General features: G+C 54.3%; 1 protein-coding gene across 10 annotated transcripts in view; it reads right to left on the reverse strand.

The window, feature by feature from the left end:
- ETS1 (ETS proto-oncogene 1, transcription factor) overlaps positions 1-26,570 on the reverse strand; it is a 77,007-nt gene that overhangs the window by 38,543 nt on the left and 11,894 nt on the right. The window contains exon 1 of one of the 10 annotated variants that reach the window (XM_035346091.1): positions 9,471-9,771. The exons of the other annotated variants lie outside the window; for them this stretch is intronic. Coding sequence (XP_035201982.1) covers positions 9,471-9,552 — 82 coding nt within the window. The 5' untranslated portion in view covers positions 9,553-9,771. Of the gene's footprint in view, positions 1-9,470; positions 9,772-26,570 lie in introns of those variants that run through there. 10 annotated transcript variants of the gene reach the window in all.

The following is a 26,570-nucleotide window of genomic DNA, read 5'->3' on the forward strand; positions in this document are numbered from 1 at the left end:
TTAGCGAGCGCAGCTACACGCGCTGGCGCGCAGCTGTTTAAAGGCACACTATCCCTCCCCTTCACTCTTCTTCTTTTTCTGGATTTTTTTTCCAACTTCCCTTTCTATATTTTTTTTAGGCTACCCAGAAGCCTAACTCTGGCTGTCAGTGAAGGCTTGGGACCGGCAGCCCAAGCACACCCAAGGCATGCCTGCAGATGCCAAGGGGCGCGGGCTCGGTGCTGGTGCAGCCCTGGCACCGGCAGCCCCCTCCAGCCCCGTCCCTCCGAGCCCTGTTGACGTAACCCGCTCCTGCGCTGGTTACGCCGGGTCACTCTATAGGTTCCATATGGCAGCGGCTGCTCGGGGTTCAGCCGTTTGAACGCAGGAACATGCAAGAGTCATCCAGCTTGAAGGCAAAACACACGCACGGCCGGGGCCTTTCAAGTCGCAAGCTTTAGAGCCAGCTCCAAATCTGGAGCCGCTTAAAGGGATGGAAAACAGCGCCAGTGACTAAGTACCCTGCTGGGCCACGGCTACCGTGACAGCCCCGAAACCCCACTGCTGACGTTGGAAATCGAAACTTTCCCAGCGCGGCGGCACCGCGCTTCCCAGAACCGGGGACAGGACCGCGACGGCGAGCCCGGACCTCACTGCGTCCCTTTTCAGGCAGGGCTCTGAGAAATGCCACCACATCTGCCCGACGAGGATGGAGCAGATGAGTTTTTCCCCTGCTCCGGCTCTAAACCTGGGGTAATGGCATTTAGTGACCCCACCGAGCTGTTAGGAGGGACGCAGCGTTGGGTAATGTGCCTTGAGCTGTTTAAAAGAGAAAGCACTTGGCACCGCGCTGGAAAACCGCTTCTAACAATGATGTGTAAAAAAAGCCTGAACTTCACGTGTTCCACTACAGCTTTTTTTAATTTTTTCAGTGGAAAAAGCCAGGAGTGCTCAGCTTTTGCAAGTTGTTTCTTCTGACGGTTCAGGTTTCGGTAAACAATTTCTCAAAACTAAAAGGTAAAAAAGAAAAAAAGAAAAAAAGAAAAAAAGAAAAAAAACCACCTTGCTGCTCTACAGCTTCCAGAACATTGACCAAAACAGAGCGGTTTTGCACAAACACATGCAGACACCTATGAAAAAAAAAAAAAAAAAAAAAAGAAAAAGAAAAAAAAACTTTCATGTGGGTCAAAAAGCCGCATTTTGATTACTGTGATAGATGGTGCTAACAGGAAAGAAAAGAAAGCAACACAAAACAAACCCCAAAGCACTTCCCAGTGTCCGGCTCCAGTTTCTGGGGCAGCTTTCCCTTAGTCAGCACTTTTCATCCAGAGACCTCCCTCCAGAGGCAGCATCCTCACCTCCCAGCCCGGTGCCACCAAGAGGACACACAGCCCTCACCCTGCTGCGCGGGACTCTTGCTTCCCAGGGGGAACCAGAAAACCTACACATGGAAAGCAGTGGGAGGCCGGGAACACGCAGCAGGGGATGTCCCCATGCCCTTGTTGTGGCGCCGTGCCTCAGTTTCCCCTAAAAATAGGCCTCGGAGCCTTTCTCCTTGACATCTTTTGGTGTCAGACAACAGTGTCAGTTTCCCTGAGGTTTTGGGGCTGAGCACCCCATGCATGGTGCACGTGAGCACACGGCAAAGCCCCACTGCCTTGTTCTTCTTGCAGCCATCTGAAGAATGCCCTGGAACCACGTCAAATATTTTAAATGAGATGGGGGGAGAGGGGGCACCGGGAGGGGAGGGAGCGGGGAGCCGCTCGGCTTTTGACTCAGTGTCTGGCTTCTTTCATCAAACCCACATTCCTAATCATGCCATCACCCTCCGGGAAAGTGCGACAACATACATAATCCATGTGGAGCCAATTTAAAATCCCCTCCATGTAAGAAAACGCGTTTCATTCATTAACAAGCTCTGAATGCTTAGCTGGGGCGAGGAGCTGGCCTGCAGCTCCGCAGCCATCCCAGCAAGAGGGAGGCGTTCCTACACCGCTCTGGGGCAGGGCCACATCCTACAGGGGAGCAGTGCCCTGCTAGAAACCCGTCCAGGCACAGGGCTCAGCACACCGCAGATGCCTGTCGCAGCCCGAGGTGTGCTGTGCGTGCCCGAGATGGACGGAGGGCTCCGCTGCTCCTGGCCGCACGGGAAAAATGCCCACCAGGAGCAGGGGATGGCTGCTCCGTCTCGTTTGGGCTGCGCAGCTGACTTGTTCCTGCAGAGACGTTGCTGCCCTGCTACGCCGAGCATCTCTGGCAAAAGGGGCGGCCTCTCGATCTATAATTAAGCTGAAGAGGTGTTTCAGAGGGCACCGTGGAAGCTCCCAACATCCAGTGAGGGCAGTTCCCTAACGTAGCACACAGCGATCACGGGTCAAAACTGCAGACTCCAACAACCCGCAATGCAGCTCCACGTGCGCAGGAGGTCTCCAAAATCCTCTAAAGCCTGAAGACAACAGTGGTCTTCTAGAGAGAACTACAGAAACAAGGGGATTTTCCTTTTTAGGAAGGAAAGCTGCTATCTGTTCCTTGCATTTGCAAGCACCTGAGCTCCAGGAGGGTATTTTTCAGGCCGGGAGCACTGCTCCCCAGGACCCAGATGCACAGCACAGCACCCCGGCTTCTTGCAGATACACAGCAAAGCTGACGTGCAGTGCACGGAGCAGGGCGCTGAAACGAGGGTGCCAGGCATCAACCGCGATTCGAGACGTGCCCCAAAGCTGTGCAAGATCAGCGAGATCGGGGAAGCGATGGGGAAAAAACGCATTGTGCAAACATGGCCCTGCACAGGCAGACGTTGTCGCAGTGACTTGATGCCATTCATGTCACCAAGACCGCACCAAACCTCATACATCTGCCGGCTGAGTGGCAAAAAGAAAAAAAAAAAAAAAGAAAAAAACAACACCAAAGATGTGCAGTTTCACCTCACAGTTCAGAAAGAGGCGAGCAACGGTGAGCAGCCCTGGGTTTGCTCCCCAGCTAAAGAAGCCAGAACTTACTGAGCCACCCACCACAAGAGAACAGAATAACTCCGAGCACTTCTGAACACAAGCACCGCGAGTTTTGCTGCCCTCTGAACACTCGCAGCCTTGCAGAAGCTCAGGTTTTGCGTGCAAACTTTTGCAGTCTCTTAATGTTACAGGCACATGCTTTCGGACCCAGCAGTTTTCAACAGTCTAGAGACGAAGGCTGAGCCCTTTAACCAAATTACTAACTGAAACCACCCTGATTTGTATTTTTTTTCATTTGTATTTTTTGCCATCTCTCTGGACCAGACATTGAACTACAGATCGCCTCTGGACAGGAGTCACTCCCTAATTCAAGGAAATATTCAGGCAGAAAAAGCGACTTGCAGATTTGCACGTTTTCACATAATTACCAGCAGTGCCTGTATCAGTCATGGGCACAAATCCTGCAACCTGGGGCAGTCAGGACAGGCAGCCGAAGGGAGCAGAACTACGGACTGGATGCCCGGAGACACAGAGCGGTACCAAAGCCAGCCTGCGAGGCTCCCCTTCGCATCCCAGCCCGCAGGAGATCTGCTGTCTCCGGAGCCATCTCACAATTTTGTCATCAGGAGGAGCAAAAGCAAATTCCACAGAAACCCGGCACAGCCGCTGCAGCTCAAACGAAGCCTCTTTAGGACTCAAGTGCCCCCCCACCCCCCCAAATTCCACCGCACCTGGGAAAAATGTAGAAGCTTGTAGGAGAATCAATAAATATTTATTGTTTAACCAGCAGTATTTTGACTGGGGATGTAAGCATGGCCCGATGCCAGTGAAACCAGAGCCTTCTTGGCCAGCACTGCAAACAAATTTTTTTCTGTATCTAGTTGGGAGATTATAAACTACACAACGAGGAAAAAAAAAAAAAGAAACAAGGCAGTGAGCAGCTTAGTCACGGAAGAGGAACAAAAGAGCTGCGATGCATAACTATGTCGCGGGTTACAAAAAAAAAAAAAAAAAAAAAAGGGACGCAGGCCCAAATTTTGGCTGCCAGACAGCTGCAGTTTGTGTCAGCTACAGATTTGTCCCACTGGCTTCTGCAGCGCTGAGGCTTTACGCTGGATCAGAGCGTATATCCCTGGCTTCAGCGGAGCGAGGCTGATTTGGACAAGCTGCAAACCGGCCCGTAACTCACGGGCGACAAGTGAATCTGGGGAAGACAGATTTCGGGCGGTCCCCAGCGTTCCTGTCGGGATCCCCAGCTTCACGGTGCCACCAATGGTCAGCCCCTGCTCCCAGGGGAATCTTCACCTTCAAGCAAAGCGGATCGTCCCTCCCGTCTTCGCTTCAGCTGGTGCCCTGGCACCGCCCTACCAAGCTCAGGTCTTCCCCTGAGCAAAATGCATAAGCCTGTAGGATGCCAGCAGCTCGATCCTTCCAGTTCTTCCCAGGGACAGCAGGGACACTTGCTCTCCAAAATCTCTCCTAAATAAGGTTTGCTCACCTTAACGCAGCTCACGTGCCCATGCAAGTACCAGCTGACGGTGCGGAGAGGAAAAGATTCTCTTTAATTGTCTGGGACAAATCCACGTGGATTTGTTCCTTTCTTCCCCCAAATCCCGACTGAAGCACTACAACTGAAGGCAGTCACTCAGCGTGACAGCCCTGCATGCTTACACCCCTACACCAGATTCAGACAAGCCTGCTCTGACTCACACCTACCTCTTCCCTGAGAGGTAGCACCTGAGATGCTTCTGAGTGCCTGAGACACTCTGCTCTCACCACAGAAGGACACCAAGCCACCTTCCAGCATCAAGCTGTCACCTCCAGGTCTAACTGCAGCAATCCCTTCGGGGTTTGGGGTAGCGGGATGGCAGACAGCTCACTCCTCAGCTCCCTTAGGAGAGCTCGCTCCGGCACGGGACCGTGTTATCCCTTCTTTTTATAAGGCTTATCAAAGCATAGCACGCCATAATTACATGGCAAATTAGAGGCCACTTCGTGTAACTACACTGTAATTGCACAGTTGTTACATGCTTTGGAGAGTCCACGATGAAAAAGAGGAAGGAATGGGGCTTTGCTCCTCTTGCAAACTTCCCTGCTCTCTGTACCCAAGCGCAGAGCGCCGCAGTCCGGGGCGCACTTCAGGCCGTGGATCCCTGAAGGATGAAGGGTGAAGGAAGGGTGCACGGGGCATCATCAGCTGCCCCCTTTCCAGCTCCTTTCACAGCTTTGTTCCTTAAGTAGACGCAAGTTGACACTAAAAAAGCTGGCGATGCAGACAGTCTCCTCCCACCTGGGAAACTACTGTTCCCCCATCCTAGCTGGATACCACAGTGATGGGCATTTTGTAAGTGCATAGGAAGATAATTGCTCTTTTTCAGCTCAAATTCTCACCTCCTCCACCGGCAATCAGCATCGAAAATACCACAGGAGCCAGAGGCCCTCGGTTTATTAGCCTCCCCCTTGTCGGCTGTGGATTCATGCCCACACAGAACAATCCACAGCCAAAGAGGAGCTCTCACCTGTGCTGTCAATGCAGATGCAAAAACATTCCGAAAGATGCCGGATAAAATTCTGTGCTGCCCTGAAATCTCTTCACCCTTCAGCGTTTCCCTTCCCCGGGCTTCTGCTGGGTTTCCAGGCAAACCCTGGCGCAGTTTGCACGCACAAAGCCCGTCCCAGTGAGCGCAGGCAAAAGCTTCTCCAGCACCAATATGCAGAGGAGAGGATAACTTGAAGCAGAGAGAGGCAACTGCTGGTGTTTTGGTGCTGGGTTTGAGCCTGCATGCAAGAATGTGGCCATGCGAGCCACCAGGACCAGTTACAAAGAGCAACGGGGAAACTGAGTCAGACAGAAATAGCAATATTTACCCCCTTGGATGGGCCGCTGCTGAGCCTGTTCTGCGCACACAGGCTGGGGAGCAGTGGCGTGTTTGGGAACCTGGGCTCTCCAGGCCGCCATCCTAAGATGTGCAATGAAGACATATTGGGGCTTGTAAAGCACCTGGCCATTTCCCTGCAGCAAGGCACAGCGCAGGGGGGCGGACACTTGACAGAATATTTGCGTTAAATACGAACTCCCTCTTTTGTGTATGTCAAAAGTGAAAGCAAAGGCCAAGAAGAAGAGATTGACCTGGCTACAGGGGGCTGTGTGGTGCAGCAGGTCCTCCACCCAAATACACGCTGCGCAGAGCCTGGCCGCTTCCCTGCACCCTGCAGCAGCAGGAATCTTGCTTCAGCCCTGAACTGACCATGTCCCAAGCCCCAAAGAGAGGGAAGGGCTCCTGCCAGATAAAAACACACCCCTGGGATGCCACCCACACACACAGGCAAATGGAAACAATGTGCCCGCGTCCCGGCTGTCCTTGGGGTCTGCGTGGGAAGCGCCAAGAGGGACGGACGGGGTCCTGCCGCCTCCTGGGGCTGGGATTTCGAGGCAGACCAAGTCCTGGTTTCACACCAGGCAGGAGCAGGCCCGGCAGCGAGCTGCACCTACTGGGGAAGCGGGTGCAGGAGGACGGAGCCCAGCATCTCTGCCTGCCATGGCAGCCCTCCTGCAGTACCTTGTGGGAAGCCCCAGGGCAGCAAGTCAGCAGCCTCATTAGCAAGAAATGCAGTTATCTCTCAGCACTTGGGAGTCCCAATTACACACTGCCAGCTTCCAGCGAGGGTTGCGGAGCTGCTTTTAACTCTGACCGCAGAGAACAAGCAGAGCTCTGCAGAACTGGAGGAAACAAATTGATTTGCAGCAGGCAGCATTTACCAGTTGCAATGTTAAGTTCCCATTAGGGTTGATTTTTACGTGGTTCAGGTTCTGACTTCAGAGGATGAACTTTCAACTGTGATTAAAAAATAGAGAAATAATAATAATAATAAAAAGAAGGCTGTAAACTAAATCCCATCAACCCACTGGTGGATCAGCCACATATTTGCAATCAAAACTGTGTTAGCATACGGTCCATCATACCGTTACAAGGAAAAACCCCACACACAGCCTGCACGAAGCAGGAGCCCACCACCGTGGTATTTGGGTTCCTGACCTACTCATCTCCCTCACACTGCTGGCAACAGCAGGGGAACTTGGCTTTGGGAGCTTTGTACAACTTCACATCCCCTTTAGGTTATTTTTAAACCCTTTGGACACGCTGCAAACCTCGCTCCTACACGCAGGGGCTGCCTGCACGTGTGCTTGGAGCGGGCTTTTATTTCAAGGCAAGGAGGGGACGTTGCCGTGCAGCCAACGCATCTCTGCAGTTTTACAGGGCATCAAGCACCTGGCACATGAAACATCTCGCACAATTGAAAACCTCTGCCTGGAACGATTCTCCCTGCCTCGCATTAACCCTATGGATGCTGTGGAGCAGATCTGCTGCCTTGCTGTCATGTAAAGGAATGAGGGGCCAGACTCATTTTGAGGCCGATGCCCATTTCAAAAGAAGGACAATGGGCACATTTGGTGGCAGATTCCTCAAAGAGACCAAGGGTTGGGCAAGACCTCAGTAGCACTCCCAGACAGCAGTAGAGAAAACTTGACATCTCCTGTCTCCTATGGATGCCTGAAACAGAAGCTGCCCGCATCCATGCTCCCTCTCTCAGCATCAATCCGACCGTGCAAGAAAGCTGCAGCATTCTCTAAAAAGTTACAGGGGAAATGAGGTTAAGCCAGCTAATTGACAACACTGACCTTTCTGGCTCGGTGTTAGCACAGCCACCAAAACAGAAGCAACTGCAGCTGAAGTCGATAGGGAGTCAGCTCTTTTTTACCTTTTTGGTTTTTGTTTTTCAGTGCTCTTCCTGCCAAAGTTTAAACTTTGGGTCAACGCTAAAAATTGCTTGCTGACATAAGCTGCAAAAGAGCTTTCACAGAAGAAAATGAACTGAAGGCAGCACGAAATGCTGCATCCTCACTTGAGGGAAAAGGCAATTACATTGATCCCATGCTCCAACACCTAAACAACAAAGACGCCTCAGTAACACTCTGTCACCCACGCCAGGAGATGTTTAAATTTCAGCAGATATTTGGTCTGAATTGAAAGACAAACAAACCCCACATCCTCCCGGCCCTGCCCCGATGAACCAGGTGTTCTTTCTATCCCATTTTCTTCCTCTGCAAGCAAGAAGCCTGCAGTCACGGCCTGAAGCATGGCAGTGAGTCTCCAGTAAATGTTCTTTTAACCCAACCTTTAGGAAATGGACACAGTCCGGCCCCCAGGTGCACCAGAGCCTCTCGCTTAACCTGCAAAGGTGCTTTGGAAAATCATCCTCAGCATCCCCACTGCGTTTTGAAGCCTGGCCCTTCGGATCCCACACCTGAAAGCCAGGCTCAGCCTGCTCAGGGGCACGGAGCACTGCAACAGCCGCAAGCGGCGGCCGGGTCCTCTGCGTGCTGCTATCGTAGGATGGGTCACGCGTAAGATGCTGTCCCCACATCAGACCCCGTGCAGCCCGTCGGTGTGGATCCCACAGACGTGTGCTGACTTACTGGGGCTCTCTGCAGACAAGCTGATCCCACACAAGCTCTATTTTAAGCCTGAGCGCTAACCCCCGCGCCCCAGCAGCCAGCTGTCACTCCGTGTCCCCCTGGCAGCCTGGAATAGCATCGCCCGGTGGGCCGCGATCCCCTTGCTGGATTTCCTCGAAACTCGCTAACTGCCAAAGACTCGCACAGCTCTGTTTGCATTTCCTTCAGCGCTGCGCAAAACCCAGCAGCCTCCCCTCGAGCACTGCGGGAGCTGTGGCAGGGAGGGGGGAGCAGTGGCACCGCGTCTCGTCCCCAAGGCCAAGTTCTGTCCCTGCCGGCTCCCAGCACCATCCCCTGCCCCAGGAGCGAGGCAGAAGCCAGCGCTCGGAGGCTGGGGCCAGCCGGCACCAGGACGTGCCCAACGGCCCTCATTATGGTAAAGCCTCAGCCACCAGCATCAACCACAGCCAGCAGCAGCTAAACTTATCGCTAGGACGACAACAACAACAGCAACAACAACACGCCTCGTTGCAGTAACACGCTGCTATCATCCCCGAGAGCTCCAACACCCTCCCTCCACCCATTTCTTCAGAAAGGGGGAAAAATAAAAAATAAAAAAATCAGAGCCGCGGGCTCTCCGGACTTAAACGCGGTGCATCCCCAGCACCGGCCGAGCTGTGATCGGGGCGTTTGCAGCGGGGGCCTGGGGTTCCCGCGCCCCCCTCCTTGGGGACACTTCGTGGGGGCTCCTAAAAGCCCGGCGGGGCTCGTCGTCCCCTCCCCCGGGGGGTTTGTCCCTTCCCCGCTCGGGGTCCAGAAGCGTGAGACAAGGCGGCTGGGGTGCGGCGGTTCTTCTTTAGGAGCAGGGAGGGAAGTCTTGAAAGTGCTCCGAAAGCAACTTCGCCTTCCCCCAGCGGTGCTGCCGGGCAGCGCTGCTCCCCTGCTTCTCGCGGGTCCCCTTCCCAAGGACCCCCCCTCAAAAAAAGCCCAAAGATATCCATCCCCCCCGGCCGCCCTCGGGGGCCGAAGCGGGGAGGCGAGAAGGGATCCCCGCAGCCCCCCAGGGGCAGTAGGGCGCTTACCGGCGGACGGGAAGAGCTCGATGTCCACCTTCTCCGTCTTGATGATGGTCAGGGTGGGCTTCAGGTCCACCGCCGCCTTCATGGCTGGGGCCGGGGCTGGGACCGGGACCGGGAGCGGGAGCGGGGGGCGGCTGCTGCGCCCCGCCGTGCGCGGAGCGGGGCGCCCGGGCGCCTGCTTCCTCCTCCCTCCTCCTCCTCCTCCTCGCCCTCCTCCTCTTCCTCCTCCTTCCCCTGCGCCTTCGCTTCCCTCTCTCCCCTCTCCTCCGCTCCGCTCCTCTCCGCTCGGCTCCGCTCCGCCTCGCCCCCCCGCCGCCGCCGCCGCCCCGGCCCGGGCTGAGCCGCCGAGGGGAGGGCGCTGGGGGCCGGCCCCGAGCGGTGACAGCGGCGGGGAGGGACCCGCCTGGCCCTCCCCTCCCCTGCCCTGCCCTGCCTCTGCCCCTGTCCTGCCCCGGCCCCCGCCCCGGAGGCGGCCCCGGCTCGGTGGGGAGCGGAGCGGGACCGGGGGGGGGGGGGGTGAGAAGCGGGGCTGCGGCCACCCCCCGAGTCCCCAGAGCCCCACCAGGAACGGGGCTCGGGTGGCGATCCCTGCCCCGGCCCCTCCGTGGGTGCTGCCCCCCTCGTGGGTGCTGCCCCTCTCGTGGGTGCTGCCCCCCTCGTGGGTGCTGCCGGCACCCACGGGTGCGCCCCGGGCCGGGGGTGGGGGGACCCGGGGAGGATTCAGGGCGCACACGGTGCCGGGGGAGGCACAGCAAAGTCTGGGAAGAGAGCGGGGGAAAAAAAGGCTCTTAGAGATGCGCGATGGATATCGTGCCGGCGGGCTGCGAGCTTAACAGAAGACTATCGGTTTTCACACAAAATATGTTTTATTATATTTAGGTAGCAAAAACTTCAGACCACAAACGGCAGAGCAGAAAGGAGATTATGACTCACAGATGGCAATTTACCGGTACAAGTGTAAAAAAAAAAAAAAAAAAAAAAAAAAAAAGAAAATAGCAACCAGTCTTTGTGGTTCTCTCACTCAGAAAGTCTCAGCAGCCTCTGAGACGCTGGCAGGGACCAGCTCTGATCCAAGCTGGGCTCAGGGGAATGTCCCGGCTCCACCGGAGCGATTGGGGCCCAGTGCATCCGTGGCTGGGCTTCGGGGCCGCCTGCAGCCCCCCAGCAGGAGCCAGGGTCCCACTTGCAAGTCCAACAGAAACCTTCAAACATAGAGATCGGCTGCAGATGCAAATGTTACAGCTCAGAATTATTTCTAGCTGCTTCAGAGCTGCCTTTCTCACTTGCCTGAGGTGTATTTATAGAAGAAAAGTCGGTGTAACTAAAGGAAGCTGTGAGGTGCGGGGCCAGAAAGCGAGAGCCTGATGCAAGCCGCCGCTTTTACCGAGGCAGATCGCTCAGGATGCTCCAACGCTGGCAAAGGCAGGGGAGCAGCTAGCTCCAGGTGCCTCACCTGCTGACTAGCTCTTGTATTTTCAATTTACAGGCAACTCCTTTTGCCATTCACCATCCACTTGCAAGTTCAGTTCCTCATTCTTACAGAAAGCCAGGGTAGGACCAGTGATTCACCGTGTGACCAGCACACAACCGCTCCCCACGGATCCCTGCATGCTTTGGGGAACCTCTGAGCTGTGCTCGGTGCAGCAGGCAGGGCACCAGGCTGAGCATCCCCAACCCCCAACAGGAATCCGAGAGTGCAAACAGGATGGCTGCAAGAGTGAAGGAAGCGTGGTCCCCACTGCCTCTCCCCTACAGGATAACGGGCTTGCACCTGTCCTGTGTTTGGCTTTTCCCCCTCTTCCCCATACACGATGGGCAGCAGTGACTGAAGGAACAGACTGCAGAGAGGAGGCTGAGCAGCTTCTAGTTCAAAACCAAAAGGGGACTCAGAAGCAGCAGCTGCCTCTCTGTAGGAGCCCTTCCAGAGCAGCTCAGGAAGAGAAACCCGAGGCAGCGATCGCAGCCTGACAGCCATTCCTTTCCTTTCCCTTCCCTCCCCTTCCCACACTTCTCCCGGAGCGCTGCGAGCACCAGGTCCCCGCTCAGGCAGGCTGCGGTGCGCAGCGGGGAGCGGGGCCAGGCTGGGAGGGCGCGGGGGGCCCAGTTACACAGCTGGCTGCGGCGGCGAAGCCATCAGAAAGCACCTGCGGTCCCAACCGTATTGAAATGACCCGGCTGCTCCCCCGGCTCGGCGGTGCTCGGTGATCCTCGCTGCTCAGAGCGAGCGCAGCCTCCTGCAGCAAACCGCAGTCCCCAGACACACACAGGAGACGAGGCACGCAGCGAGGCCGCGGTGTCGCACCCGAGCTGACGGGGACGAGCTGCTGACGCGGTGCAGGAGAAGGCTCCCACCAGAGGAGCCACCGATTATAAGAATTAAGATTAAAAATAAATAAATAAAAATAAAAATCTGCACCAGAGGCTTCAGCTGCCTCTCCAGTGCCTGCGCTTCAGCCCTGCTCCCGTGGGCTGGCTGATGCGTTTGGCTCGGCCTCGCCTCTGAGCGTTACAGTCCTGAGGACTGGCTCAAGTCCAATGCACCTGTAATGAGGCTCCTTCTCTTCTGGACCAGTACAAAGGCTCTAATAAAGACCTTTCTTGCAGCTTGTGTGTTTCTTATTAGAGAAGATACACACGCTCTTGGCATGCCGGCTCAGCGTTGATCCCGCAAAGCTGATGACACGAAGCCACAGCTTGGTGCAGCATGGCTGCGGTGAGGCTTTGAGCTCCTCCGCTCCCCCGCCTTGCCCCCACCCCTGCTCCCCAAATTTGCTTCGTTCTGCTCATGCGATGCACAGCCAGGGGCCCTGCAGGACCAGGAGCAGCGCTTCCAGAAGCACCTCTGGGGCAAAAGAAGTCAAAGGAGAGGGAAAAAAACAGAGAGGCTGCGGACAGAAATTTCCTCCCGGGGCAGCTGAATCTGTCCTTCGAACTCAACTCCGTCCTAGCGGCTGCCTTAATTTGTGTTCACTTCAGAGCCTGCAACATGAAAGCCCTGGCTCTGAACTCCAGCTGAGCCGCTCAATGGCTCAGTGTTCGCAGAAGGCATGGAAGGAATCCATTGATTAGTTTCTTCAGCTGGGATGTGACCATTTGGAGTCCAAGACCTGCCAAACATGACTTCGCCTCAGCAACTGGTTCCTATTTGCTGCTTGCAGGCTTCAGAAAAATCTTTCCTCTTCAACATCCAAGTCTCACCCTCCTTTTCCATTCTGCCGTTATTCACCATTAATATCTATGTGTGCTCCCTCCTGTCAAGGGAGGGTGCTGGGTTGCGGACAACAGCCCTCCTGCCATTAATATAGTCAAAAGATCTTGCCGTTGATCGGAGATAACCATCTGCCCTCCCTCCACAATGCAGTCTGACTGTTTTTCAACAGTTTGGAACAAAGAAAGGACAGGCAATAATGCCACATTGTTCCCAGGGACGCTGACTAACCTTGGTCTAAAAGAATAATAATAATTATTCATTCAGCGCCGAGGAAAGGTTCTACAGAGCCTTTGCCGCGATGTCCAAGGGCTCAGGGCGGGCAGGACTGCCCTTCCACCGCCTCTCTCCAACCTGGGGCTGGCCCTTTCCATTTCGCAGGGCCAAATTCCCTCCTGCCACAGCCCTTCTGCAAACTGGCGGCTGCTGGCCCTCCTCCAGGCGTGGCGAGGCTGTGACGGCTCCCGGGATTCACCCGCTCGGCTGCTGGCCGAGTGGAGACGGCGCCTTCCTAGCTCCGAAGCGCAGCCACCTTTGGGGCGAAATACGAGGGCTACGTAACAACGCGGAGCAACACCGCCCAGCTGCTGTGGGCAGGAAATGAAGAACACCATAGCCAATTAAACCTGCAGGGGGATATTTATGGCAGAACGTAATTAGCCAAATTGGAGCCTTCCCCAAAACTGCCATGGGATTTTTAATGACTGCAAGCGGTCAGGGCCTCGGTTTGATGTTTTGTCAAGTAAACAATATCCAGAGGGCAGGAGGCAAAAATCAGGAGCAAAGGGGAAGGAAAAAAATAACACAAGAGTGTCCTGCAATCCCAGGGAGAAGCCGAGACATGAAAGGACTTATCGCAAGGGGGTCATTGTTGGAAAGAGCAGCAGCCACCGCTCCACAAAAGGAAGGAGCAGGGAGGTGGCTCTGGGTGTGGAGGTGGCCCACTGCAATGAGAGGAAAGAGCAAGCAGCTGCCATGACCATTCCCCAGGGAGATACCTTTCCTGGAATTTAAAATTATATGAGAAATTCTTTCAAGCGCCGCAAGAGCTGGGAAGCATCTGAGGGAGATGGTTTACGCTGGTAAAGGGAGGCTGGGTTGGTAGTCCTGGTGGCTGCAGCCTCCCCTTGGTGGCTCAGCAGCTGGCATGGAACTAGAGCCCATCAGCCAGCACGCTCCCCGTGGGGCAGGCAGGCAGCTCTCACGTCCAGCGTTCGTGGCCAGGAGATGGTGGCCATCACGAGAGCGCTGCCTGCTGCGTGACCCAGATGGCCACAGCCTCTGGGGTCCCCCGGCCGCTCTGTGCCCGGAGTCACGGAAGGTCCCCGTCCTCTGCAGCGCCTGCACTAAAAGCGAGTTTGTGTTCGCGCTGCCGAGACGCAGACTTCTGCCCCAAGCAGCCCAGACAGCGCTGCCACAATAACGTCCTCTGATTGCCCTCCAGGCGCAAGCAGAGGAAGCCGCCTCCGAGCCTCCACGACTCCTGCTCTCATTAGCTTCCCAGCGGAGATGGCTCACAAAAGCATCTTTGTGGCCAGCTCGGCGTCAGGAGCCCAGCTCACAGAGCCCCGCGCGGCTGCCAGGGAGCCCCAGCCCCGGCCGGCACGCCGTGGGTACCTCAATCAGCGCTCCCACAGGCTGCCTAAGCATCTTCGAGTGTCTCCTGCTATTGGTTTCCCAGTGATCCCACGCTGCTTCTTAACCTGATTAGCTAATCTGGGCTCGAGCGATGTAATTCTGCCTCGAATTTCGTTGGCGGGGGGTGCTGTCACTCACTTGTTACCCCGCTGGAAGAGCTGGCTGGCTGGAAAATCCTCGTAAGCTGTTCTCCAGCGCTGTTTGTTCTACATTTCCCCTCCTCAAGTAACAGCACCGAGGTTTTGGTAAACATAACCTGAGGATTTTTGCTGTTTAACTCGTGATGCTCACGATTACCCTGAGCACGCACAGCCCATGCACATCAAACCTCATTTGTAGGGCCTCTCATCTTTGGTCAGATCTCCCGGGCAGCCTCCCCCGCAACAGAAACAGATGCAGTCAGATCAGACTCGGGCAGCACATCTCTGTTCGCAGCTTCACCCATGGCATTCACTGATCTCTGGCAACAAAGGCTGCTGAACTGACTTCTGCTGGTCTCTGAACCCCCTGCCCTTGGGAAGAGGTGAGGGATCACAAAGGAGAGGCAGTGGGATCATTGCTAACACCCCCATAAAGCAAATCTCCTGCACAGCTAAACACCAGTCACTAACATTTCTCTGCTCCTTCCATCTTTCAGAAGCAACAGCAACCAGAGAAGCCATTGCTTCAGAACATGAAGCTGCAGGAAACATGAAGCAACATTTTATTTTTACGGAGGTGCCAGGAGCCACACGAGCACCTTCCCAGGAAGGTCGGTCTGGTGCCAACCTCTAGGATATGAACCGAGGGCCTGAGGAGCAGCAGGCACAGAACAAGGCGCCTGCACGCAGCCAGTGGGAGGATCAAACCCTGGCGCATGATGACCCTCGGGTTAACTCTGTGGCCAGGACAGAGAGGCTGGAGACATGGAAGTTTAATTCCTGGTCAATATTTCCACATGACCTCTTACAAACCTTTGTGCCTCCATCCCCCTGCTGTAATGGAAGGGTGCTTTCTCGCTTCACAAAGGGTCGGCAGCATTGGCTCAGCGGTCCCAAAGGAAAAGCTCAGGGGATGGGGACCGTGACGGGGTCAAGCCACAGGGAGACTTGAGGGGGCAGCTCAGGACGGAGACGGTCCCTCCACCCCAACCATCCCACTGCTACCACAGCAGTGCCTACAGCAAACCCACGCAGATGGGCCCGGTCGGCCCAGCACACCAGGGTCACGTCCTGAGCGGCAGCTGCTCAGGAGGGGGTGGCAAGATGGGGCCCCTCGGCACCCAAAGCCACCCGCCCAGGGCACGCTGTGCCAGCAGGGCCATCCTCCAGCACGCCGCGGCGCTCCTCGGAGGGAGGATTCGCCCACGTGTGTGTTTCAAAGAGAAAAACCCGCGCCCCGCGTCGGAAAGCTCCTCGCTTCCAATTGTCTCCACTTGGCAGCCGGGCCCGCTAGTGAATAAACGACAGAAACTATTCCGCTCTACACGTGTTTGGGTTTTTCGGGGTGGTTTTCTTGGACAGCGGTCCTGGCTCTCCAACAATACCCGTCTTGTTCGGCCCCGCGCTGCAGAGCAGGCTTGAATAGATCTGTCTAAAATTATAAGCGGGCAGCCCCTAGGCTCTGCGAGATCACAGGCCACATGCTGGGGCTGAACAAAGCCTCTGCTATTTCCTAACAATTAGCCCAGCTAAAAGGACATCTATCTCCTTCTATTAGAGCCACCACGTGCCTCCCAGTCAGTCCATTGTGCAGCTAATTAAATAACACGCCTCTCTCCCCATGAGGGTCTCCTGATTAGCTCGCCTCAGCCCTAAATCCTCAGTGGTGTAAATGGGCAAGAGACAGCTGGTCGGTAGGGGCCTGCGACTCCAAGCATCGTCACCCATTATACAGCTATCATCATCACCCATTAGTTCAGTTTTTTAATTATCTTCTGAAAGCTGTTGAATGGAGATCTAGAGATACAAGGGGTTCGGCACACAGACTGGTTTGCTTCCCTGTCCGCTTGCCCACCGCCTGCAGCCAAAGTTGTGCAAACGGCTGATTTATTTTTATTTTTTGCTTTGCTGGTAAAAAAAAGTAGACAAATATTTTGTCTAAATATGTTCTGGGTTAATGCAAACCATTTTTTTTCACACGCTGTTCATTGGACTAAAGTAGCAAAAAGAAAATAAGGACAATCACTTGTCGTTCAGTCTGAGCTCAAAGTTTTCATTTTTGCACTTTTCAAATGGGAAGAAATTTCAGAATGAAGAAGGTCGATTAAAAATAATCCACCAGCAAGCCCCCTTTGCACCCTGTTAGTTCCTTCACCAAAGTTTCCGTGGAAGGGATAGGTCTCAGATGCATTTTCAGCAGGGAAGCCCAATTCATGTTTTAGCATTCAGAGGGAGATGAAACGAAACACGTGGCTCTGCGTTGTAACACGGTGCTTGAAGTTTCCTCCCGGTCTGAAAATCAGTTCACGGGCAGGCGAGCCAAGTCGTTCAGAGATCATCAAACATCACGGGAGCTGCCTGAAGCATCCTCAGCTGCTGCTGGATGCCGGGGCCACCACCACCCGTCCCCTCTCCCTGGACGGGATCACCACGGCTCTTCTGCCGAGCCCGACCTGCACCTGCTCCAGCCGAATGCGCCGAGCGCCTTTTCTCTCCATCGATCCTCCCCAGTTCTTCAGGACGAGTTACTCCTGCACCTCGCAGCCTCGCACGACAGCACAAAACTGCTAAATCACTCCAGATGTTCAACACCTCAACCCACCGCTTCCCACACGCTCCCCAGACCCGGAAGAAATACAGCATCCCTCTGCCAAGTCTGCAGTCAGCAAGAGCTGCAAATATTCCCTTTACCTCCTTTAAATCATTATTTTCCACCCTTGGCTATTTAAATCATTATTTTCACACCGAGAGAGCGTGGCTGGAGAACTGGAATGTGGGTCGGCAGACAAATGAGCTGATTTCCTGTGGACCTGCGGCTCCAGGACTGGAACAGCTGGACCCGAGCAACAGCCAGGGCTCTTTCCACCCAAGGAAAAGGGAAAGACCCCAGCCCTCGGCTCTGCTGGTGGGGAGGCAGTGGGAGGAAGGGCCTGGAGGAGGAGGCAGAGCTTGGTTTCCTTCTGATGGGAACGGGGGGAGCTGACGTGAAGCTTGCTCCCGGTTTCCCAGCCCACGAGCTGCCTTCGCCGCTCGCAGCCATGCTGGGCAGCAGCTGCTGCTGCCGCCTGGGTGGGAAAGTGCTGGGAAGCTTCGGAAACACATCAGAGCTTGCCAGGAAATGTATTAATTAGTGTTTGTGTGCGTGTGCACATCCATAGGGTGTTATTGTAGAAAGCACAAGGATCAGCTCATTGCTATCTAAACCGTATTTCCCCTGTGCTCAGGCAATGCAAACATTTTACATCAGATAATCAAATTTTACAAGGACTTATCAACGGGGCCGGGTAAATTGTCATTAAAAGGTGCTACACGACTTGGTTCAAGGACTACGAGGGGCTAGTACAGAGGTGAAACCCGAAACACAGCCCTAGCACGCCACTCAGCTCCCCGTCCACTTTCAAACCCAAGCAGCCAGGTCTGACTGCTCCACTCATCGGAAACGTACAAAGAAAGGGGAAGAAAAAAAAAAAAAAAAAAAAAAAAAAAAGATGTCTTGTGTTAACTGCCTGCCTCCCCTCACCCAGCTAGTGCCCTTTATCCCCAAGCTATGGGAATGGCTCCACAGGCCACTTGATTAATAAGAGCCCAGGGGGGAAAAATCGTTTATATAACCTCGTCTTCTCTAAACTTCCTAAGTGCTTCAGAAAGTGGCTGCCCTGGAAACCCAAACTGGAAACGAAAAATATTATCTCTTCCATTTATAAACATCTCCAGTGCTAATGAAGTGAGGAGCGGCAGCGGCAGGGAGGGGAGCGTCGGGATGCACTTGGCAGGCGTGGGAGAGCCCCGACAAACCCATTTCCATTGCACTTCAGGTGGGTGCGGAGCACAAAGTGCCCCCGCCGCAGCCCAAAAACGTCGGTTCTCGTAGCTCGAAGCTGTGGCTCGGATGAGGCATCGCATCCCGGCGGCTGGGAAGGAAGAAGCGAGCATCGCTGCTCGCTGAGCACACCGCCTGGCACAGACCGGGCTCCTCCCGTGTGCCTGCGGGGCTGCTTGAACCACTCTGGGCTGAGCAGCACTCCGAGCGATCCAGATTAAGCTCCTGGGTTCAACCACCCTCAGCCTCGCAGCCCCTCGGGCACACAGTTAAATGTGAGAGCCAGGGGAAGCGTTCTGCAGAGCACTCCAACGTATTTCCCCGTTTTTGTTCCATGTTGGCATTTCCCACGGAGATTTGTTTTTGCATCCACACAGCCAGCACCAGAAAACGCTGAGCTCTGGCTGGAAATGTTTGGATTCTGTTTTGACAAAACATTGATGATTTCTGCAGAACGATCCGTCACTTTTGGCAGTAACAACAGAAAAAGGAAAAAAAGAGAAAAAGCAGTATTTCATCTAGATAGGGACGGAGCTGACACCCAGCCTGGAACTCAGCACAAGTGGAAGGCGAAGCAGGCTACCGGCTTGCCTTGTTATCCTGTCACTTTGATTACTGTGAAGCAAGGGAAGCTGCTCCTACTTTCATCTAGTAGCTGTTTGCCTGGATAGGAACACAACAAAAGCTGCCAGACAAAGGGAGCATCTGGTCTCATAGGGTGAGGCAGTAACTGGATGCAGAGCAGGGGCAGGGAAGGTTTGAGCCCCCCCGGAACCGTCTCACAGCACACACGGGTGCCCTGGGCTTGCAGCACAGTGAAGAGCTGGTCCAGGGCAGGACGGAGATGCCAGCTTAATTTCCATCCCAGCCTTCCATAATTATCCGTGCCTCTCGAGCCTGCAAAACTGGGTTGAAATCTCCCAAGCGCAGGCTCCTCTGTTGAGATGCCTGGAGCTGACCAAATTAGCAATTTTCCATGAGCAGGCTCCCTTGGGGCATCTCCTCCTTTTTTCATATTCTACCTCGATGCCGACATCGCTCCGGCCAAAACAAGTGCCCTCTGCCCCCCTTGAACTTCGCATGTGGGGGGTGAATCATGCAAACCAGGGGAGAAGGGCATTTCTGACTCCTGAAAAGTCATCGCTGATGAATTAGGGAGTAGCAGCTTGGGCCATTGCTTCTTAAAATCACATCCCACTTTGGCGGAGCAATTTATTTTGTTCCGTCCCACTCGCTCTACGGGAAGCACAAATATCTACAAGTGTTTTTGCCACGTAGCGCTGCTCACGCAGCATATGCCATGTCAGCGGCCTTGTTTCCCTTTCCAGGAAGGGAAGTCCTGCCACGAACTGTTGATCTTTACTGTATTGCTTTTCGGTGCACGCACCCACTCCCCTTCACCGAAATCGATGGCAGCGTTCCCACTGAGCGGGGCGAAGCCGGCCCGCTTTTCAGGCAGGCTGCAGCTGGCTTCGGGGTTTCAAGACTGGATCCTGGCCTTGATCCTTCAGCTGCCCGTGCAGCTTGGCAGGGGGAGAAAAACCACCAAGGGGTAGCCCTGCGTCCAAGAGGGGAGGGGACCGAAGGTCTCCAAACGCAGCTCTCGAAGGATGGTCCAGCACCAACTCACACCAGCTGAGAACCTCCTCATGCCACAAAGTAGCCCACGTACAAATCCCACCCCAAGCTTCAGCCCAAGCCTTTCCCACACCTAACACGAGCCACTTGGAGGCTGGCGAGCCGCCCGCTGCAGCTCCCCAAGGCTGCTCTGCTCGCTGGCAGTGAAACCATCGTCCTGACGCGCTCAGCCTCGACAGCCCTGCCGCAGGCAGCCTCCCCTCCCAGAGCCAGCTGCAGGAGAGCAGCGGTACTGAATCCATTGTGAAGCAGCCAACAATCGACCCACTGCAGCTTTTTTCAAAGCCTATTGATACAAAACCCCACCGGGGAAGGCCCATCCGGTGGGCTGCGTAACCTTCAGCACGTGTTTCAGCAGCTATACATAGCTTCCAGGGGACAGCCCCGCCAGTGCCTTGGTGTCACTTCAGATGTCTGTTCTGGTTTTTTCCCAGTATTGAGCACTTGTACAACTCCATTCTCTGGAGACTTCCAGCCACTTGCCTGACCTCAATGAATTAAGCATCGCAATAAAATGTGCAATGAATTAATCATCTGTATCTCCGACGTGAGAAACTGCTCACAGGCAGGCTTCTGAATGACTTAGGCTTCTAACTCCAAGAGAAATCAGCATGGTTTACATGCCTACAGACTTTCTGCTAAGTCATGTAGCCAAGGTCTTCCAAACTCCAGCTTTTAGACTCGGTCAGATCTCCTAACTCCACTTTTCTTTTCCCTGAGAACCCTTCCTCCAGAAGATCACCATTGGGTAAGAGCCACCAGGACTGGAAGCTCGGGTGAATGAAGCCACCCCACAGGCTGGGAAGGGAAGAGGATGCTGCTTTATACAGACCGGGGGCTCTGGGGGTGCTTTCTGTCAAACAGATCGTGGCTGCAAAGCAGGAACGAAGAGGGGAGATGCTACGAGAGCAGCCAGAGAGCACCAACCCCGCACAGCCCCCAGGAGCTCCAGGCAAGGTAAGGAACTTCACGTGCACAAAGCAGGGTGTAGGAAACAAGGCACGGAAAGCACACCACATCTGAGAAATCTCAGACCTGGCTCTGCTCTGAATCACATCCATTCACAGTTGACCACACAGGCAGCTCAACCTTATTTCTATTTAATTTTAGGGAGCAGAGAGATGCCATCCCTCACAGAGCTTTCAGGGAACATCGCTCCTAACCCTGCCCTTACAACCGCATGGATCTCAGCAGGGCATTTCTCCCTCCTGCTCTCCATCTATCCAGCCTACATACAAGCTCTTTGAGCTGCATGCTCCAGGACAGCCCCGTCCTGGAGGTGTCTCTGTGTTAGAAATAATAGAAAAAGACAGACAGACCATCCTAAGACAACTCACCCCCGCCCCAAACATCTGACAGCATGGTTTTTCAGACTGAAGTGATGCAAATAGCTCAGATAAGGCTCAGATAAAGTATCTGAGCTCTCGAGGGCTTATCTGAGCTGAACACCAACTCCAAAAATTCTGAAATTTGCCCTGTGGGACTATCTCCATACAGCCTGATTTCCATCTGAAGCTCCGACCTCCAGAGGCTGCAGTAACAGCTCCTGTTCAAATGCATTCCTGAGATAGCGGGGTGGGACCCGCAGGTCTGCAGCGCTGCCCTATCGCGCTATCGGGGCTTTGCCTTCTGGTGGGAACGCTGCAAGGGCCCGGCTGACGGCTCAAGGAACCGGTGACGGCACCTTTCACCGCCAGCGCTTACTGAAACAGATGAGGCAAAGCCTCCTGCAGCGCTGTCATTGGGAAGATCACTTTCTCCCGGCTACAAAGTGCTCCGTGCTGGGTTTTCCCCTTGGCTGTGCTCCCTCCTGGTGATTGCCAGCAGAGGCCTGCAGGCAGAGCACAGCCTCAGGGTGCCGAAGAGCAGCACCACGAACCCCACCGCGGACTGCGTCAGCACGGGCATCGTGCTGAGCCCATGGGGCTCCTCTGAAATCTCAGCCTGGCAGGATGAAAAAGGCGTCAGCAATCACAGCAAGGAGCGCTGATGTAACAGACCCGGGCTTGCGGTAACAGACAATCTCTAATACCCATTTACAGTGATAAACATTCATGCTCAGAGACCCAGCCCTTCTGAAACCCAGATAGCTGCAGCAGTCGTAAGATGCGTGAGACCTGGTCGCGGGTATCCATTTATAGCACGCAACTCAAACTGTGAAAGGAGCCAGGGGAAGCCCAGCACCAGGCTTGGAGAGAGAAAATCGAGCACTCTTTGTGAAGTAGCTCCAAAGGGCCAATTAGCTCACTTACACCTGGACTACAGATATTCTTCGGCCTGCAGGAGCATCAAGGGTCCCCCATCCCAAAGGCAGATCCCACATGCTGTGTGCTCTGCAAACATGGGTGTAAAAGCAGGAAGGATTCCTTCCCAAAGGGTCTGCAACCAAGTAATCAGTAGTCTCATAATTTATACACCTAATGCAATCCTAATAAGGGTGGAAAGCTTCCTGAGAACTGTTCAAGGGTCTGCAGACTTCACCCCCAAATCTTGCTGACCCAAGCAGGGAAAGCTTTCCTTTCTGTAGATGTCTGCAGCAGTCAGGCAGAGTTCTCAGGCAAGAATAGCTATGAAATTCTATAGGACGGCTCATAAACCATAGAAAAAAAAGGTTTAATTTCCTACTAAAAATTCCCAACGACTCATTCCCAAAGGGCTGGCATGCCAAAGGGCCGCTGCAGAGCGCTGGCTCCCCTTCCGCAGCAGCTCTTCGCTCTGGCTTCAAAACCAGGGAGCAGGGAAGGAACGCGTGGGCAGGCTGCGAGCTCTCCGCGGCTCCCCGGCGCTCAGCTGTGTTGGCAGCACCAGGGTTAACCGCGGCGGCGCCCTGTAATGCAATGATTTCTGGTTTATTTCAGCAGGGGAAGTGTGTCCCGGCCTGATTAGCCCAATGGTTTCCTCTTTTCCCATAACCTCCAGACCCCCATGGCCTAAGTGTTTACTTTCTGAAATAAAAAATCTGCTAGTGTTTTTCTTTTTTCGGGGCATGTGTATTTTGGGAGGATTCGGGGGGAGGAAAGCGGAGGGGGGAGCTGAATGGGATGGGAGGCTCGCATACACCTCCCTTCTCTCTCCCACCCCTCACCCCCAGCTCCTTTCCAGCTGCAACCTCTGAGCTGAGACTTCTGGCTTCAATGTGAGAGAGGGAGAGAGAAATGTATTAATGAGAGAGTTCAGCCTCTTGCTTCAGCAGCTATAAACACAGTGAACATCTGGAGGGAGAGAGAGGTGCTTCACGCTGCCAGGAGCTGAAAGAAACAGGCTGTTTTCAGGGTCCCAGCCCCCCATGCTCTCCATGTCCCTCCCTGCCTGCCCTGCGCATACCCAGCATCACCCAGCCAGCCTTGTCCATCCAGAGAGAAAACAGGAGCTGGTCTGGCCTCAGTCCTGCTGCCCTCCCTGCTCCAGCCAGCACAGCAGAGCCCACCAAGGGCACTGCTGCAAGAAGGGCTGGGCACGTGCATCCCAAACTCCCTGGAGAGTGTGCTCTGCTGCCCAGTATCCCCTGAAGCAAACGCTCCTGGGTCTCAGCACACTTGGGTAGCCAAAATGGGTTGGGAAAGCTCAAAGAAGGATCTGTGCTTTGCGTGGCCTTCCTGGGACAAGTGTTTGGTGGCACAGGCTAGAAACAAGTATATCCAGAGGGAGATTCACTCCATCCCTACAGAGGGATCCAGAGGCATCTGCAGCCACCCTCAAGGCACTAAGGAACAGCCTGTGGCTCAGTCCCTTCTGCAGCGAGTTACTCCTTCCCCACAGCACACCGAAGCTGCCAGTGCTGCTGCTCATTATCCTGATGTTCCTGGTGCGGTGCACTACCAGCACCTTCTGCCTTGCCTCGTGCTGAGCTCCAGCCCCCGTTATGCTGGAGGCCCTTAGCAAATCTGTAGGTAGCACTCCCAAAAATGTGCAGCAGCCTTCCCGTTTTCTCCCAGCCTCATCCAGCACCGACTCCCTGTTTGCAACAGCCGATCCCCAGCTGACACGAGTCTGCAGCTCAAGTGGGAAAAGTGCTCAGTGCTCATTCTCTGGTGATGACCCAACATGCAGGGATCTCCCTGGGGTTTTGTCTCTGCGAGGCGAGACAGGGATTTTTCCAGAGTCAGGCAGGAAACAAATACAAAAGTGAAAGCCTGGATTTTTGTCATTCTATTGCTCCAGCGCAAATAAACCTCTCCACGTTCTGACTTGCAGCAGGTTACAGCCAGGGTGCAGAGGGAGTGTAACTAGGTGTCAAAGTGTCACCTGCATGCGTTCTCCTCACCTGCAAAATGAAGATCCCCACTACTCAGTTCAGCTCCCACTAATGTGAAGAGCAAGCCAGTAACTGCTCAGCTCCCACTAACGTGAAGAGCTAGCCAGGAATGGCTCAGCATCCTTCAGAGGGCCCTTGCTAAATGGCCAGGAGAGATGCGGACACCCCAGGCAGCCGGTGGCTTTACAATTCATTCACAAGGCATAGAGGGATCTTTTCTCTTCACCGCTAGATTCAAGTAAGTGCTCTTAATGGAGAAAATTGTGTATGCCCTTCAACAAACCCAGAGCAGTCATTTATAGTAGGTGTGACATGACTTGAACTAAAGCCAATGAAAAACCCGAAGACTGCCAGGAAGAAAAAGGGTCAAGAAAACCCATTCCAGCCAGCTATAAACAGCTCCCGACCCTAAGGCTTGCACGAGGCTGCGCTGCCTCACTGGCCAGAGGATGACAACGGAGCCCAGCAGAAAGGCCTCATTCATGCCCCCTGGCAACGGGACCCCAAGGACCAGGCAGGGTGAGCTGCGAGTGCGGGGGAATCAAGCGGCCGTGGGCTGGGCAGAGGCAGCTACACAGAGGATTTTGTTCATGGCTTTTGTTGAGCCTTGAAATGAATTAGCATCCACCGCCTCGGCGCTCACTGGTCCCTCACTCTTTTTTCCCCACCTGCTGGTTCCCTTCACCTTCCTCCACGGCCTCCCTTGCCCATCTCTTCATTTATTTAGGAGGGAGAGGACAGGCGGGCCGGTCCAGCAGAGCCGTCACGAGCTGCCTGAGAAGTCCTGCTAGGTCTCGCAGCCGCGAGCAGATGTGCGTGCCCTGTGAAAAGACGCCCATTCATCTCTGCGGAGAGCGTGCGGGGGAGGCAGCGGCGCAGGGGAGGGGGGAAGTGTTGGAGGAGGCTGAGAAAAGGAAGGAGGCCGCAGTTAAAAATAGGATAAAAGGACATGAAAAAAATGCAGATTTTTTTTTTTTTTAAGCTTCACTTGGAAAATGTGCTGCAGCTGGAGAAGCCATCGGGCTGAGCCTGGTCGGCTTTCACCTTCCCCCTCTCTCCCCCTCCCCAGGCTCCCTTCCTCCGTGCGTGGGCCTGGAAGACAGCCCAGAAAATGCTCACAGAAAGAGCTTTCCTCCGGGGATATCCAACGGGACCCAGCAGGGGAAAGAGCAGGTCTTGCTGCAAAGGAGGGCAACGTGGGGAAAAGCAGGGACAGCCTGCGATGGATGCAGGCAGTCCCTGGGGGATTGCTGCCTGCAGCCCGCTCTGAGCTGAGACCGGGGCTTCGAGGAAGATCACAGCCAGAGCAGGGTGGGCATCCCTTCTTTGTCTGCATGGGGCAACACATCGAGCTGCGATGCTTTGTTTCAGCTCCAAGGGCTTTGCTTTCCTGCCAAGCCCATTGTGACACCACGATGGCCCAGGCTGCAGGGACCCAACCTAAGACGTCCACCGGGATGCAGGCTGGCTGCCTTAGGGACACACTGCCCCCAAGCTAACAAACCCAAAGCGTTCTGGGTTGAGAGGTGGCACCGAGGCAATGTGGCCAGACAGCATGGCCACAGACTGGGTCAGTCTGTCCTCCCACAGCACTGGCCTGAACTGCTCTGGGTGCTGGGGATCAGCCCAACGTGGTGCCTTTTATTTCTGACAGCGTCTCAATGCCTGGAGCCTGATCAAAATCAGCAGCATTGCTTTCACAGCAACATAAACTAGGGAAGCAGGGTCAGACCCACAGCTCTAATTTCTCCTCTAGAAGCTTTAATTTCATTCCTTGTCTTGCAAACCTCAAATTCAAGCCCATTTGCTTGAGTGAAAACAGAATCACTCACCCAGAGGCTCCCGTAGTGTCCAAAATGCTGGAAACACCTTCGGTCCAAGAATGCTAACTCAGCACAACAACAATCATAGAAACTTCTTCCGCTAGAGTCATTTCATCTTTCTCTTGCCATTAACAACAGTTTTATCTACCCTATCACTAAGAAAAATAAACCAGTTCGTAGTGGAAGGGGTTGTCAAAGTGACCTTGGCTCAAAAAGGCAGTGCAGCCAGGACTATGTCAGTGATTAAATTACGATCCCACTATTAAATCTTTTCCTCCACTCCAGTTTCGTGCCTAACCTTGTATCAGCCAAAAAATATTACCAAAGGGTAATATTAGGATACTATTGCCCCAGGCACTAAACATCTGAGTACTAAGTGTGACAGCATCCTTACAGTGGCCCTGGTGCAACAGGTAGATACGCAGATCCCTTAATTGTGGCTCACCAAATAATGTAACTAAGAACCAACGGCTTCTACTCTCCTGTACCCATAGGAGCTGGTTTTCATAACCAGGCAGTTCTTGCTAGTTATTTTCTAACACTTTGGGGATGTGCCTTTTACTTGCTATGAACCCAACCAC

The sequence above is a fragment of the Oxyura jamaicensis genome, chromosome 24 (genome assembly GCF_011077185.1).
Source record: "Oxyura jamaicensis isolate SHBP4307 breed ruddy duck chromosome 24, BPBGC_Ojam_1.0, whole genome shotgun sequence".
NCBI lineage: Eukaryota > Metazoa > Chordata > Aves > Anseriformes > Anatidae > Oxyura > Oxyura jamaicensis.